Source organism: Cyanistes caeruleus, chromosome 1, assembly GCF_971803275.1.
Source record: "Cyanistes caeruleus chromosome 1, bCyaCae1.hap1.1, whole genome shotgun sequence".
Taxonomy (NCBI): domain Eukaryota; kingdom Metazoa; phylum Chordata; class Aves; order Passeriformes; family Paridae; genus Cyanistes; species Cyanistes caeruleus.
In genome coordinates this window covers 584,134-597,425 of record NC_141701.1, presented here as the reverse complement: position 1 = coordinate 597,425, position 13,292 = coordinate 584,134, and the positions used below count along the sequence as shown (strand labels likewise).

General features: G+C 65.8%; 2 protein-coding genes across 3 annotated transcripts in view; both read left to right on the top strand.

Annotated features, from left to right (window-relative positions):
* The window catches only part of GPAA1 (glycosylphosphatidylinositol anchor attachment 1), a 25,636-nt gene extending 21,786 nt beyond the window's left edge, over positions 1-3,850 (top strand). The window contains exons 12-13 of the mRNA XM_086866492.1: positions 132-299; positions 1,353-3,850. Of these exons, the coding sequence (XP_086722618.1) occupies positions 132-299; positions 1,353-1,596 (412 nt within the window). The 3' untranslated portion in view covers positions 1,597-3,850. The remainder of the gene's footprint in view (positions 1-131; positions 300-1,352) is intronic.
* On the top strand, positions 3,844-13,292 carry CYC1 (cytochrome c1). Of its 2 annotated transcripts, XM_086875681.1 has the most exons (7): positions 3,873-4,026; positions 5,956-6,152; positions 7,600-7,726; positions 10,557-10,714; positions 11,805-11,965; positions 12,834-12,934; positions 13,010-13,292. In XM_086875681.1, the coding sequence occupies exons 1-7, from the start codon at positions 3,904-3,906 to the stop codon at positions 13,112-13,114; spliced, it is 972 nt and encodes a 323-aa protein (XP_086731807.1). In that variant the 5' UTR covers positions 3,873-3,903; the 3' UTR covers positions 13,115-13,292. The 2 variants fall into 2 exon arrangements, with proteins under 2 accessions (XP_086731815.1, XP_086731807.1); XM_086875689.1 differs by lacking the exons at positions 10,557-10,714; positions 11,805-11,965; positions 12,834-12,934; positions 13,010-13,292 and adding an exon at positions 9,522-10,330 and having other exon boundaries at positions 3,844-4,026.

The window sequence follows — 13,292 nt, the reverse complement described above, 5'->3', positions numbered from 1 at the left end:
CTGGATGACCCTCAAGCTGCTGGGGTGGGGTCAGTGGGGTCAGTGGTCAGTGGTCACTCAGTGGTCAGTGGTCAGTGGTCACTCAGTGGTCAGTGGGGTCAGTGGTCACTCAGTGGTCACTCTGTCCCCAGGGCCCTGTCCGGAGGCGGTCAGCGGGCCTGGATGACCCTCAAGCTGCTGGCCCTGCTGGCCCTGGCTCTGCTCCTCACCTGCCTGGCCCTGCTCAACTTCTCCCTGGGCTTCCTGCTGGGCGTCACCCTCGTGCCCCCTGCAGCTGCTGTGAGACCCGGGGGGAACAGGTGAGACACACCTGGGGACACCTGGGGACACCTGGGGACACCTGGGACAGGTGAGATACACCTGGGGACAGGTGAGACATGGGGACACACCTGGGCTTCCTGCTGGGCGTCACCCTCGTGCCCCCCGCGGCCGCCGTCAGACCTGGGGGGAACAGGTGAGACACACCTGGGGCAGGTGAGACACACCTGGGGACACCTGGGACAGGTGAGATACACCTGGGGATACACCTGGGGACACCTGGGGACACACCTGGATACACCTGGATACACCTGGGGATACCTGGGACACACCTGGGGACAGGTGAGATACACCTGGGGACACCTGGGGACACACCTGGGGACAGGTGAGACATGGGGACACACCTGGGCTTCCTGCTGGGCGTCACCCTCGTGCCCCCCGCGGCCGCCGTCAGACCCGGCGGGAACAGGTGAGACACACCTGGATACACCTGGGGACACCTGGGGACACACCTGGGGACAGGTGAGACACACCTGGATACACCTGGGGACACCTGGGTACAGGTGAGATACACCTGGGTACACCTGGGACAGGTGACACACCTGGGGCCACAGCCGGGGCAGGTGACAGACACACCTGGGGACACCTGGGGGTCTCTGACCCCCGTGTCCCCACCCCAGGTTCCCCCTGGCGGTGCTGCTGGAGCGGGAGCTGCTGGGTGGTCTCAGGGTGTTCAGGGGGGTCTCAGGGTGTTCAGGGTGTTCTGGGTGTTCAGGGTGGTCTCTGGGGGTCTCAGGGGGGTCTCAGGGGGTCTCAGGGGTCTCAGGGGGTCTCTGGGGGTCTCAGGGGGTCTCAGGGTGTTCAGGGTGGTGTCAGGGTGTTCAGGGGGGTCTCAGGGGTCTCAGGGGGTCTCAGGGGGGTCTCTGGGGGTCTCAGGGGTCTCTCCCCACCCCAGGCTCCCCCTGGCGGTGCTGCTGTTGCTGACGTCCCCGGGGGTCTCGCTGTTCCTGGCGGTGCTGCTGTCAGGGTGTTCAGGGTGTTCAGGGGGTCTTGGGGGGTCTCAGGGGGTCTCTGACACCCCCTCCCCACCCCAGGCTCCCCCTGGCGGTGCTGCTGTTGCTGACGTCCCCGGGGGTCTCGCTGTTCCTGGCGGTGCTGCTGGAGCGGGAGCTGCTGGAGGCCCCGGCGGGTCTGGGCGAGGCCTGGCAGCGATTCCTGGGGGCTCTGGGCCAGGGGCTGCTCCAGGAGCACCTGCACGGAGCCCACCTGAGCCCCCTCCTCACGCTGGGGGCCTACCCCTGCTGGCTGCTGCTCTGGAACGTGCTCTTCTGGAAATGAGGGACAGACAGACGGACACACGGACACGGCATGGACACACGGACACCTCACAAACCCCACCTGAGCTCACCTGAGCCCACCTGAACCCACCTGAACCCACCTGAGCCCACCTGAGCTCACCTGAACCCACCTGAACCCACCTGAGCCCACCTGAGCCCCCTCCTCACCCTGGGGGCCTGCCCCTGCTGGCTGCTGCTCTGGAACGTGCTCTTCTGGAAATGACGGACAGACAGACGGACAGACGGCATGGACACACGGACACCTCACAAACCCCACCTGAGCCCACCTGAGCCCACCTGAGCCCACCTGAACCCACCAAACCCCACCTGAACCCACCTGAGCCCACCTGAGCCCACCTGAACCCACCTGAGCCCACCTGAACCCACCTGAGCTCACCTGAGCCCCCTCCTCACCCTGGGGGCCTGCCCCTGCTGGCTGCTGCTCTGGAACGTGCTCTTCTGGAAATGAGGGACAGACAGACGGACACACGGACACGGCATGGACACACAGACACCTCACAAACCCCACCTGAGCCCACCTGAACCCACCTGAACCCACCTGAGCCCACCTGAGCCCCCTCCTCACGCTGGGGGCCTACCCCTGCTGGCTGCTGCTCTGGAACGTGCTCTTCTGGAAGTGACGGACAGACAGACACGGCATGGACACACGGACACCTCACAAACCCCACCTGAGCTCACCTGAGCCCACCTGAACCCACCTGAGCTCACCTGAGCTCACCAAACCCCACCTGAGCCCCCTCCTCACCCTGGGGGCCTACCCCTGCTGGCTGCTGCTCTGGAACGTGCTCTTCTGGAAATGAGGGACAGACAGACACGGCATGGACACACGGACACGGCATGGACACACAGACACCTCACAAACCCCACCTGAGCTCACCTGAACCCACCAAACCCCACCTGAGCTCACCTGAGCCCCCTCCTCACCCTGGGGGCCTACCCCTGCTGGCTGCTGCTCTGGAACGTGCTCTTCTGGAAATGATGGACAGACAGACGGACACACGGACACACGGACACGGCATGGACACACGGACACCTCACAAACCCCACCAAACCCCACCTGAACCCACCTGAGCTCACCTGAACCCACCAAACCCCACCTGAGCCCACCTGAGCCCCCTCCTCACGCTGGGGGCCTGCCCCTGCTGGCTGCTGCTCTGGAACGTGCTCTTCTGGAAGTGATGGACAGACGGACGGACACACGGACACACGGACACGGCATGGACACACGGACACCTCACAGACCTCACCTGAACCCACCTGAGCCCACCTGAACCCACCTGAGCTCACCTGAGCCCCCTCCTCACCCTGGGGGCCTACCCCTGCTGGCTGCTGCTCTGGAACGTGCTCTTCTGGAAATGAGGGACAGACAGACGGACAGACGGCATGGACACAGACACACGGACAGATGGACACGGGATGGACACACGGACACACGGCATGGACACACGGCATGGACACACGGGACGGACAGACACACAGAATGGACACATGGGACAGACACACGGACACACGGGATGGGCACACGGACAGATGGACATGGGACAGACAGACGCTCGGCACGGACACACGGACACAGGACAGACACACGGACAGACCCCCCCAGGACAGCGACAGCCCTGGACGGACACACCTGGACACACCTGGATGGACACACGGACACAGCTGGACGGACACACAGACACAGCTGGACACACCTGGACACACCTGGATGGACCTGTACGGACACACAGACACACCTGGACACACCTGGGTGGACCCATGGACACACCTGGACACACCTGGATGGACACACGGACACACCTGGACGGACACACCTGGACAGACCCATGGACTGATTGACGTTTTTTTGACAGGTTTTTGATTGATGTGTCCGTTTGTGGGCGGGGCTATAACAATGGGCGGGGCTTTCCTTGATTGACGTGCACGTTTGTGGGCGGGGCTATAGCAATGGGTGGGGCTTTCCTTGATTGACGTGTCTGTTTGTGGGTGGGGCCTGTAACAATGGGCGGGGCTTTCCTTGATTGATGTGTCCGTTTGCGGGCGTGGCTTTAGCGATGGGCGGTTCCTTTGTTGATTGGCGTACCCGTTGTGGGCGTGGTTTGTGTTTGATTGACGTGTCCGCCTTGTGGGCGTGGCCTCTCCCGCCGCGCTTTTCCCGCCTTTCCACCTGGTGGCGCCATAAATAAAAAGCCGTCAGCGGAGGGGGTCACGTGCCCTGCCGCTCCGTGACGTCACTTCCTCTCTCGTCACTTCCGGGGCGTCGCGGCGCGTCCCCTCGACCTCGGCGATGGCGGCGCTGCGGGGCCTCCCGGGGCTGCGGCTCCTCCCGGGCCCGGCCCGGCCCGGCCTCGCCGCCCGCGCTCTGCTCCGCCCGCGGGGCTGCCCCGGCTCCGGGCCCGGGCCCGGCGCGGTGAGTGCGGCCCCGGCTCCGCGGGGAGGGAGGGAGGGAGGGGAAGGTCACGGCGGGCTCGGGGCCGCCCCCTCACGGGCCCGGGGTTGGTCCCGGTGCCCTCCGGAGCTCCCGGCCGAGCCCCCGGCTCATCCCCGAGCACCGGGAGCTCTGCCCGTGCTGCTCGGCCTTCCCGGCACCGGGCCCGGCGTTCCCGGTTCCCCTCTCCATTCCCGGTTCCCCTCTCCGTTCCCGGTTCCCCTCTCCGTTCCCGTTCCCGGTTCCCCTCTCCATTCCCGGTTCCCCTCTCCGTTCCCGGTTTCTCCATTCCCGTTCCCGGTTCCCCTCTCCATTCCCGGTTCCCCTCTCCGTTCCCGGCGTTCCCGGTTCCCCTCTCCATTCCCGGTTTCTCCATTCCCGTTCCCGGTTCCCCTCTCCATTCCCGGTGTTCCCGGTTCCCCTCTCCATTCCCGGTTTCTCCATTCCCGTTCCCGGTTTCTCCATTCCCGGTTCCCATTCCCGGTTCCCATTCCCGGTTCCCATTCCCGGTTTCCGTTCCCGGTTCCCATTCCCGGTTTCTCCATTCCCGGTTCCCGTTCCCGGTTCCTCTCCCGTTCTCTCCCCGCCGTGTCCTTTGCTCGCCCTTCGCGGGGTTCCCGCTGCTCCCGGCACTTCCCGGGAATTCCCAATTCCCGCATTCCCGCTGTTCCCGGTCCCGTTAATTCCCAATTCCCGGCAGTTCCCACATTCCCGGGAATTCCCAATTCCCGCATTCCCGCTGTTCCTGCTCCCGTTAATTCCCAGTTCCCGCTGTTCCTGCTCCTGGCAGTTCCCAATTCCCGGCAATTCCCCCATTCCCAATTCCCCCAATCCCATTCCCAGTTCCCCATTCCCATTCCCCCATTCCCATTCCCCCATTCCCCCATTCCCAATTCCCCCATTCCCAATTCCCCCATTCCCAATTCCCCCATTCCCATTCCCCCATTCCCAATTCCCCCATTCCCAGTTCCCCATTCCCAGTTCCCAGTTCCCAATTCCCCCGTTCCCATTCCCCCATTCCCATTCCCCCATTCCCCCATTCCCCCATTCCCAGTTCCCCATTCCCAATTCCCCCGTTCCCATTCCCCCATTCCCATTCCCCCATTCCCCAATTCCCGGGAATTCCCCCATTCCCAATTCCCCATTCCCAATTCCCCATTCCCCCATTCCCATTCCCCCATTCCCCATTCCCAATTCCCCCATTCCCGGGAATTCCCCCATTCCCAGTTCCCGCTGTCCCCGGGACCCCCCCGTCGCTCCTGTCCCCAGCGAGCCTCGGTGTCCCCAATGTCCCCCCTGGAGCCCCCGACCCCCCCCGGTGACCCCGGGTGTCCCCCCAGGTGTCCCTGACCCTCCCCAGGTGTCCCCAATGTCCCCCCAGGTGTCCCCAGGTGACCCCAGGTGTCCCCCCGGGTGTCCTCAGGTGTCCCTGACCCCCCCAGGTGTCCCTGACCCTCCCCAGGTGTCCCCCCAGGTGTCCCCAATGTCCCCCCAGGTGTCCCTGACCCCCCCAAGTGACCCCCCAATGTCCCCCCCTGGTGACCCTGACCCCCCCAGGTGTCCCCCCTTCCCCCCCCATGGCCCCCCCCGGGTGACCCCAAGTGTCTGTGACCCCCCCCCATGGCCCCCCCCCGGTGTTCCCAGGTGTCCCTGACCCCCCCCAGGTGTCCCTGACCCCCCCCAGGTGTCCCCAGGTGTCCCTGACCCCCCCAATGTCCCCCCAGGTGTCCCTGACCCCCCCCTGTCCCCCCAGGTGTCGATGTCGTCGTTCCGGGGCCGGGCTCTGTCCCGGGGGTCCCTGCTGCTGCTGGGGGGGCTGGCGGTGGGGAGGGGGGGTCCCTGTCCCCCCCAGGTGTCCCCAGGTGTCCCTGAGCCCCCCCAGGTGTCCCTGACCCCCCCCTGTCCCCCCAGGTGTCGATGTCGTCGTTCCGGGGCCGGGCTCTGTCCCGGGGGTCTCTGCTGCTGCTGGGGGGTCTGGCGGGGGGGGGGTCCCTGGCGCTGGCCCTGGCGCTGGGGGGGCCCCCCCTGAGCGCGGGGGAGCTGGAGCTGCACCCCCCAAACTTCCCCTGGAGCCACGGGGGGGCCCTGGCGGCGCTGGACCACGCCAGGTACGGGGGGGGGATCTGGGGAGGGGTCCTGGGGGGTCCTGGGGGCGCTGGACCACGCCAGGTACGGGGGGGGGGATTCTGGGGGGGTCCTGGGGGGTCCTCAGGGGTCCTGGGGGGTCCTGGGGGGTCCTGGCGGCGCTGGACCACGCCAGGTACGGGGGGGGGGATTCTGGGGAGGGGTCCTGGGGGGGTCTGGGGGGTCCGGGGGGAGTCTGGGGGGGCCCTGGCGGCGCTGGACCACGCCAGGTACGGGGGGGGGGATTCTGGGGGGGTCCTGGGGGGTCCTGGGGGGGTCTGGGGGGCCCTGGCGGCGCTGGACCACGCCAGGTACGGGGGGGGATCTGGGGAGGGGTCCTGGGGGGTCCTGGGGGGGCCCTGGCGGCGCTGGACCACGCCAGGTACAGGGGGGGGATCTGGGGAGGGGTCCTGGGGGGTCCTGGGGGGGTCTGGGGGGTCCTCAGGGGGTCTGGGGGCGCTGGACCACGCCAGGTACGGGGGGTGGGGAAGGGTCCTGGGGGGGTCCTCAGGGGTCTTCAGGGGATCTGAGGGGATGGGGAGGGGTCCTGGGGGGTCCTGGGGGTGCTGGACCACGCCAGGTATGGGGGGGGGGGGATCTGGGGAGGGGTCCTGGGGGGGTCTGGGGGGTCCTGGGGGGGGTCTGGGGGGATGGGGAGGGGTCCTGGGGGGGTTTTGGGGGGGGCCCTGGCAGCGCTGGACCACGCCAGGTACAGGGGGGGGGTCTGGGGGGTTTTGGGGGGATGGGGAGGGGGCCTGGGGGGTTTTGGGGGGTCCTGGGGGGGGTCTGGGGGGATGGGGAGGGGTCCTGGGGGGGTTTTGGGGGATGTGGAGGGGTCCTGGGGGGTCCTGGGGGGGTTCTGGGGGAGATTTTGGGGGCCCTGGGTGTGGTCTGGGGAATTTGGGGTGATTTTGGGGTTCCTGACCCCCCCATGCCCCCGCAGTGTCCGCAGGGGGTTCCAGGTGTACCCCCAGGTGTATTTTGGGGGTTCCAGGTGTATTCTGGGGTGTTTTGGGGTGTTTTTGGGGTCTCTAACCCCCCTGTACCCCCCCAGTGTGCGCAGGGGGTTCCAGGTGTACCCCCAGGTGTATTTTGGGGTGTTTTTGGGTGTTTTTGGGGTGTTTTGGGGTGTTTCTGACCCCCCCAGTGTCCGCAGGGGGTTCCAGGTGTACTGCCAGGTGTGTTTTGGGGTGTTTTGGGGTGTTTTGGGGTCTCTAACCCCCCCATACCCCCGCAGTGTCCGCAGGGGGTTCCAGGTGTACCGCCAGGTGTGTTTTGGGGTGTTTTTGGGGTGTTTTGGGGGTCTCTAACCCCCCTGTACCCCCGCAGTGTCCGCAGGGGGTTCCAGGTGTACCGCCAGGTGTATTTTGGGGTGTTTTGGGGTGTTTTGGGTTGTTTTGGGGTGTTTCTGACCCCCCCATGCCCCCCCAGTGTGCGCAGGGGGTTCCAGGTGTACCGCCAGGTGTGCTCCGCCTGTCACTCCATGGAGTTCGTCGCCTTCCGGAACCTCATCGGCGTCACCCACACCGAGGCTGAGGCCAAGGCGCTCGCTGAGGAGGTGACACCGACCCCGGGGACCCCTAGGGACCCTCAGAGACCCCCAGGGACCCCCAGGAATACCCAGAGACCCCCAGGGATACCCAGAGACCCCCCCAGAGACCCCCAGGGACCCCCAGGGACCCCCCCAGGGACCCCCAGAGACCCCCAGGGACCATCAGGAATACCCAGAACCCCCCCAGAGACCCCCAGGGACCCCCCCAGGGAGCCCCAGGGACCCCCCCAGGGACCCCCAGAGACCCCCCCAGGGACCCCCAGAGACCCCCAGGGACCCCCAGAGACCCCCAGGGACCCCCAGGGACCCCCAGGGATACCCAGAACTCCCCCAGGGACCCTCAGAGACCCCAACAGGACCCCCCCAGGGACCCCCAGGGACAACCAGAGACCCCCCCAGGACCCCCAGGGACCCCCAATGATCCCCCCAGGACCCCCAGTGACCCCTGCACTGTCCCCAGAGCCGTGTCCGTGTGTGTCTGTGTCTGTGTGTCCGTCTGTGTCTCACCTGTCTGTGTGTCTGTGTGTCTGTGTATCTCACCTGTCTGTGTGTCTGTCTGTGTCTGTGTGTCCGTGTGTCTGTGTGTTTGTGTGTCTGTATCTCACCTGTCTGTCTGTGTGTCCGTCTGTGTCTCACCTGTCTGTGTGTCCGTGTGTCCCTGTCCCTCACCTGGCCCTGTTCCACCTGTGTGTCTGTGTCTCACCTGTCCGTGTGTCTGTGTGTGTGTCTGTGTGTCCATGTGTGTCTCACCTGTCCGTGTGTCCCTGTGCCTCACTTGGCCCTGTTCCACCTGTGTGTCTGTGTGTCTGTGTGTGTCTGTGTGTGTGTGTGTGCGTGTCCATGTCCGTGTGTCCATGTCCGTGTGTCCATGTCCGTGTGTCCATGTCTCACCTGTCCATGTCTCACCTGTCCATGTCTCACCTGTCCAGGTGGAGGTGCAGGATGGCCCGGATGAGAACGGGGAGCTGTTCCTGTGTGTGTGTGTGTCCATGTCTCACCTGTCTCACCTGTGCAGGTGGAGGTCCAGGATGGCCCTGATGAGAACGGGGAGCTGTTCCTGTGTGTGTGTGTATCTCACCTGTGTCTCACCTGTGTCTCACCTGCCCAGGTGGAGGTGCAGGATGGCCCTGATGAGAACGGGGAGCTGTTCCTGTGTGTGTGTGTATCTCACCTGTGTCTCACCTGTGTCTCACCTGTCTCACCTGTGCAGGTGGAGGTGCAGGATGGCCCTGATGAGAACGGGGAGCTGTTCCTGTGTGTGTGTGTGTGTCCATGTCTCACCTGTCTCACCTGTGTCTCACCTGTGTCTCACCTGTGTCTCACCTGTCTCACCTGTCTCACCTGCCCAGGTGGAGGTGCAGGACGGTCCCGATGAGAACAGGGAGCTGTTCCTGTGTGTGTCTGTGTGTGTCTCACCTGTGTCTCACCTGTCCATGTCTCACCTGTGTCTCACCTGTGTCTCACCTGTGTCTCACCTGCCCAGGTGGAGGTGCAGGATGGCCCGGATGAGAACGGGGAGCTGTTCCTGTGTGTGTATGTCTCACCTGTCCATGTCTCACCTGTCCATTTCTCACCTGTCCTTGTCTCACCTGCCCAGGTGGAGGTGCAGGACGGCCCAGATGAGAACGGGGAGCTGTTCCTGTGTGTGTGTCTCACCTGTGTCTCACCTGTCCATGTCTCACCTGTCTCACCTGTCTCACCTGCCCAGGTGGAGGTGCAGGATGGTCCTGACGAGAACGGGGAGCTGTTCCTGTGTGTGTGTGTGTATCTCACCTGTGTCTCACCTGTCTCACCTGCCCAGGTGGAGGTCCAGGACGGTCCCGATGAGAACGGGGAGCTGTTCCTGTGTGTGTGTGTGTGTCCATGTCTCACCTGTGTCTCACCTGTCTCACCTGCCCAGGTGGAGGTGCAGGATGGTCCTGACGAGAACGGGGAGCTGTTCCTGTGTGTGTGTGTGTATCTCACCTGTGTCTCACCTGTCCATGTCTCACCTGTGTCTCACCTGTGTCTCACCTGTGTCTCACCTGTGTCTCACCTGCCCAGGTGGAGGTGCAGGATGGCCCTGATGAGAACGGGGAGCTGTTCCTGTGTGTGTGTGTGTGTATCTCACCTGTGTCTCACCTGTGTCTCACCTGTGTCTCACCTGTGTCTCACCTGCCCAGGTGGAGGTGCAGGATGGCCCGGATGAGAACGGGGAGCTGTTCCTGTGTGTGTGTCCATGTCTCACCTGTCCATGTCTGTGTGTCCATGTCTCACCTGTGTCTCACCTGTCTCACCTGCCCAGGTGGAGGTGCAGGATGGTCCGGATGAGAACGGGGAGCTGTTCCTGTGTGTGTGTGTGTGTCCCTGTCTCACCTGTCCATGTCTCACCTGTGTCTCACCTGTGTCTCACCTGCCCAGGTGGAGGTGCAGGATGGCCCGGATGAGAACGGGGAGCTGTTCCTGTGTGTGTGTCCATGTCTCACCTGTCCATGTCTGTGTGTCCATGTCTCACCTGTCTCACCTGTCTCACCTGCCCAGGTGGAGGTCCAGGATGGCCCGGATGAGAACGGGGAGCTGTTCCTGTGTGTGTGTGTGTGTGTGTGTCCATGTCTCACCTGTGTCTCACCTGCCCAGGTGGAGGTGCAGGATGGCCCAGATGAGAACGGGGAGCTGTTCCTGTGTGTGTGTGTGTGTGTGTGTGTGTCCATGTCTGTGTGTCCATGTCTCACCTGTCCATGTCTCACCTGTCTCACCTGCCCAGGTGGAGGTGCAGGATGGCCCTGATGAGAACGGGGAGCTGTTCCTGTGTGTGTGTGTGTGTCTCACCTGTCTCACCTGTGTCTCACCTGCCCAGGTGGAGGTCCAGGACGGCCCAGATGAGAACGGGGAGCTGTTCCTGCGGCCGGGGAAGATCTCGGATTATTTTCCCAAGCCGTACCCGAACGCCGAGGCCGCGCGGGCGGCGAACAACGGGGCCCTGCCCCCCGACCTGAGCTACATCGTCAATGCCAGGTTTGGGGGGTCCTGGGGGGGTCTGGGGGGGTTTGGGGGGGTCCTGGGGGGGTTTGGGGGGTTTGGGGGGGTCTGGGGGGTCCTGGGGGGTCCTGAGGGGTCACCCAACAACGGAGCCCTGCCCCCCGACCTGAGCTACATCGTCAATGCCAGGTTTGGGGGGTCCTGGGGGGTCCTGGGGGGGTCCTGGGGGGTCTGGGGGGTCTGGGGGGTCCTGGGGTCACCCAACAACGGGGCCCTGCCCCCCGACCTGAGTTACATCGTCAATGCCAGGTTTGGGGGGTCCTGGGGGTCCTGGGGGGTCCTGGGGGGGTCCTGGGGGGGTCCTGGGGGGGTCTGGGGTCACCCAACAACGGAGCCCTGCCCCCCGACCTCAGCTACATCGTCAACGCCAGGTTTGGGGGGTCTGGGGGGTCCTGGGGGGTCCTGGGGGGGTCTGGGGGGGTTTGGGGGGTCCTGGGGGGGTCTGGGGGGTCACCCAACAACGGAGCCCTGCCCCCTGACCTGAGCTACATCGTCAATGCCAGGTTTGGGGGGGTTTGGGGGGGTCTGGGGGGGTCTGGGGGGTCCTGGGGGGGTCTGGGGGGGTCTGAGGGGTCCTGGGGGGGTCCTGGGGGTCACCCAACAACGGAGCCCTGCCCCCCGACCTGAGCTACATCGTCAACGCCAGGTTTGGGGGGTCCTGGGGGGTCCTGGGGGGGTCCTGGGGGGGTCTGGGGTCACCCAACAACGGGGCCCTGCCCCCCGACCTCAGCTACATCGTCAATGCCAGGTTTGGGGGGGTCTGGGGAGTCCTGGGGGGGTCTGGGGGTGAGGGTTCTGTGTTCTGGGGGCTGTGGGACCCCCAGACCCATAACTGACCCCCAGACCCATAACTGACCCCCAGACCCCATAACTGCCCCCCCAATGACCCCCCAGACCCATAACTGCCCCCATTTCCCCCCTGGCAGGCACAGGGGGGAGGATTTGGTAATCTGGGACCCCCCCAGACCCATCTTCTCCCCGTTTCCCCCATGGCAGGCACAGGGGGGAGGATTTGGTGATCTGGGACCCCCCCAGACCCATTTTCTCCCCGTTTCCCCCCTGGCAGGCACGGGGGGGAGGATTACGTGTTCTCGCTGCTGACGGGGTACTGTGACCCCCCCGGGGGGGTCTCTCTGAGGGAGGGGCTGCACTACAACCCCTACTTCCCCGGGCAGGCCATCGGCATGGCCCCCCCCATCTACGACGAGGTGCTCGAGTACGACGACGGTACGGGGGGTGGGGAGGGGGGCTTTGGGGAGGGGCTGGGGGTGGGGAGGGGGCTGGGGGGCTTTGGGGAGGGGCTGGGGGCTGGGGAGGGGCTGGGGGGCTTTGGGGAGGGGCTGGGGGGCTTTGGGGAGGGGGGAGGGGGGCTTTGGGGAGGGGCTGGGGGGCTTTGGGGAGGGGGGAGGGGGGCTTTGGGGAGGGGCTGGGGGTGGGGAGGGGGTGGGGGGCTTTGGGGAGGGGCTGGGGAGGGGCTGGGGGGCTTTGGGGAGGGGCTGGGGGGCTTTGGGGAGGGGCTGGGGGATGGGGGGCTTTGGGGAGGGGCTGGGGGATGGGGGGCTTTGGGGAGGGGCTGGGGAGGGGCTGAGGAGCTTTGGGGAGGGGCTGGGGGGCTTTGGGGAGGGGGCTGAGGAGCTTTGGGGAGGGGCTGGGGGTGGGGAGGGGCTGGGGGGCTTTGGGGAGGGGCTGGGGGTCCAGGAGGGGTCTGGGGAGGGGGATTTGGGGGGATGGGAGGGGTCTGGGGGGGCTTAAAGGAGCTTATGGGGATCCTGAGGGAGGGCTGGGGGTCCTGGAAGGGATCTGAGAGGGGCTTAGAGGGGTCTGGGGGTCTCAGGGGGCTCCATGGGGGTCTCAGGGGGGTCCCAGAGGGGTCTGGGGGGGTCTCTGAGGGGTCACAGGGGGCTCCATGGGGGTCTCAGGGGGCTCCATGGGGGTCTCAGGGGTGTCCATGGGAGTCCCAGAGGGGTCTCAGAGGGGACTGGGGTGGTCTCAGGGGGGTCCATGGGGGTCTCAGGGGGGTCCATGGGGGTCTCAGGGGGCTCCATGGGGGTCTCAGGGGGGTCCCAGAGGGGTCTGACCCCCCCGTGCCCCCCAGGGACCCCCGCCACCATGTCCCAGATCGCCAAGGACGTTTGCACCTTCCTGCGCTGGGCGGCCGAGCCCGAGCACGACCACCGCAAACGGATGGGCCTCAAGGTGGGCTGGGGGGGCTCGGGGGGACCCCCAGGACCCCCCAGGACCCCCCTGACCCCCCCGTTTCCCCCTCCCCAGATGCTGCTGCTGTCGGGGCTGCTGGTGCCCCTCCTCTATTACCTGAAGCGCCACAAGTGGTCGGTGCTCAAGAGCAGGAAAATGATTTATCGGCCCCCCAAGTAACGCCCGGGGGGGCCCCCCGAGTTCCCGGCCCCCCAAAACCGGGGGAGGGGCTGAGGGACCCCCCGGGGGGGGCATCGGGGGGTCCTCACCCCCCCCTCCCACGTTGTGTTCGAGCCCGGCCTCGGGCTGTGGGGTGGAATAAAATGTGGGGTGGAATAAAATGTGGGGTTCCACACGA

Coding starts and splice junctions, on each gene's coding strand:
- CYC1 (XM_086875681.1), top strand. CDS start 3,904: ATGGCGGCGCTGCGGGGCCTCCCGGGGCTGCGGCTCCTCCCGGGCCCG. Junction 10,715..11,804: donor AGCTACATCGTCAATGCCAG/GTTTGGGGGGTC, acceptor CCCCCCTGGCAG/GCACGGGGGGGAGGATTACG. Junction 11,966..12,833: donor GGTGCTCGAGTACGACGACG/GTACGGGGGGTG, acceptor CGTGCCCCCCAG/GGACCCCCGCCACCATGTCC.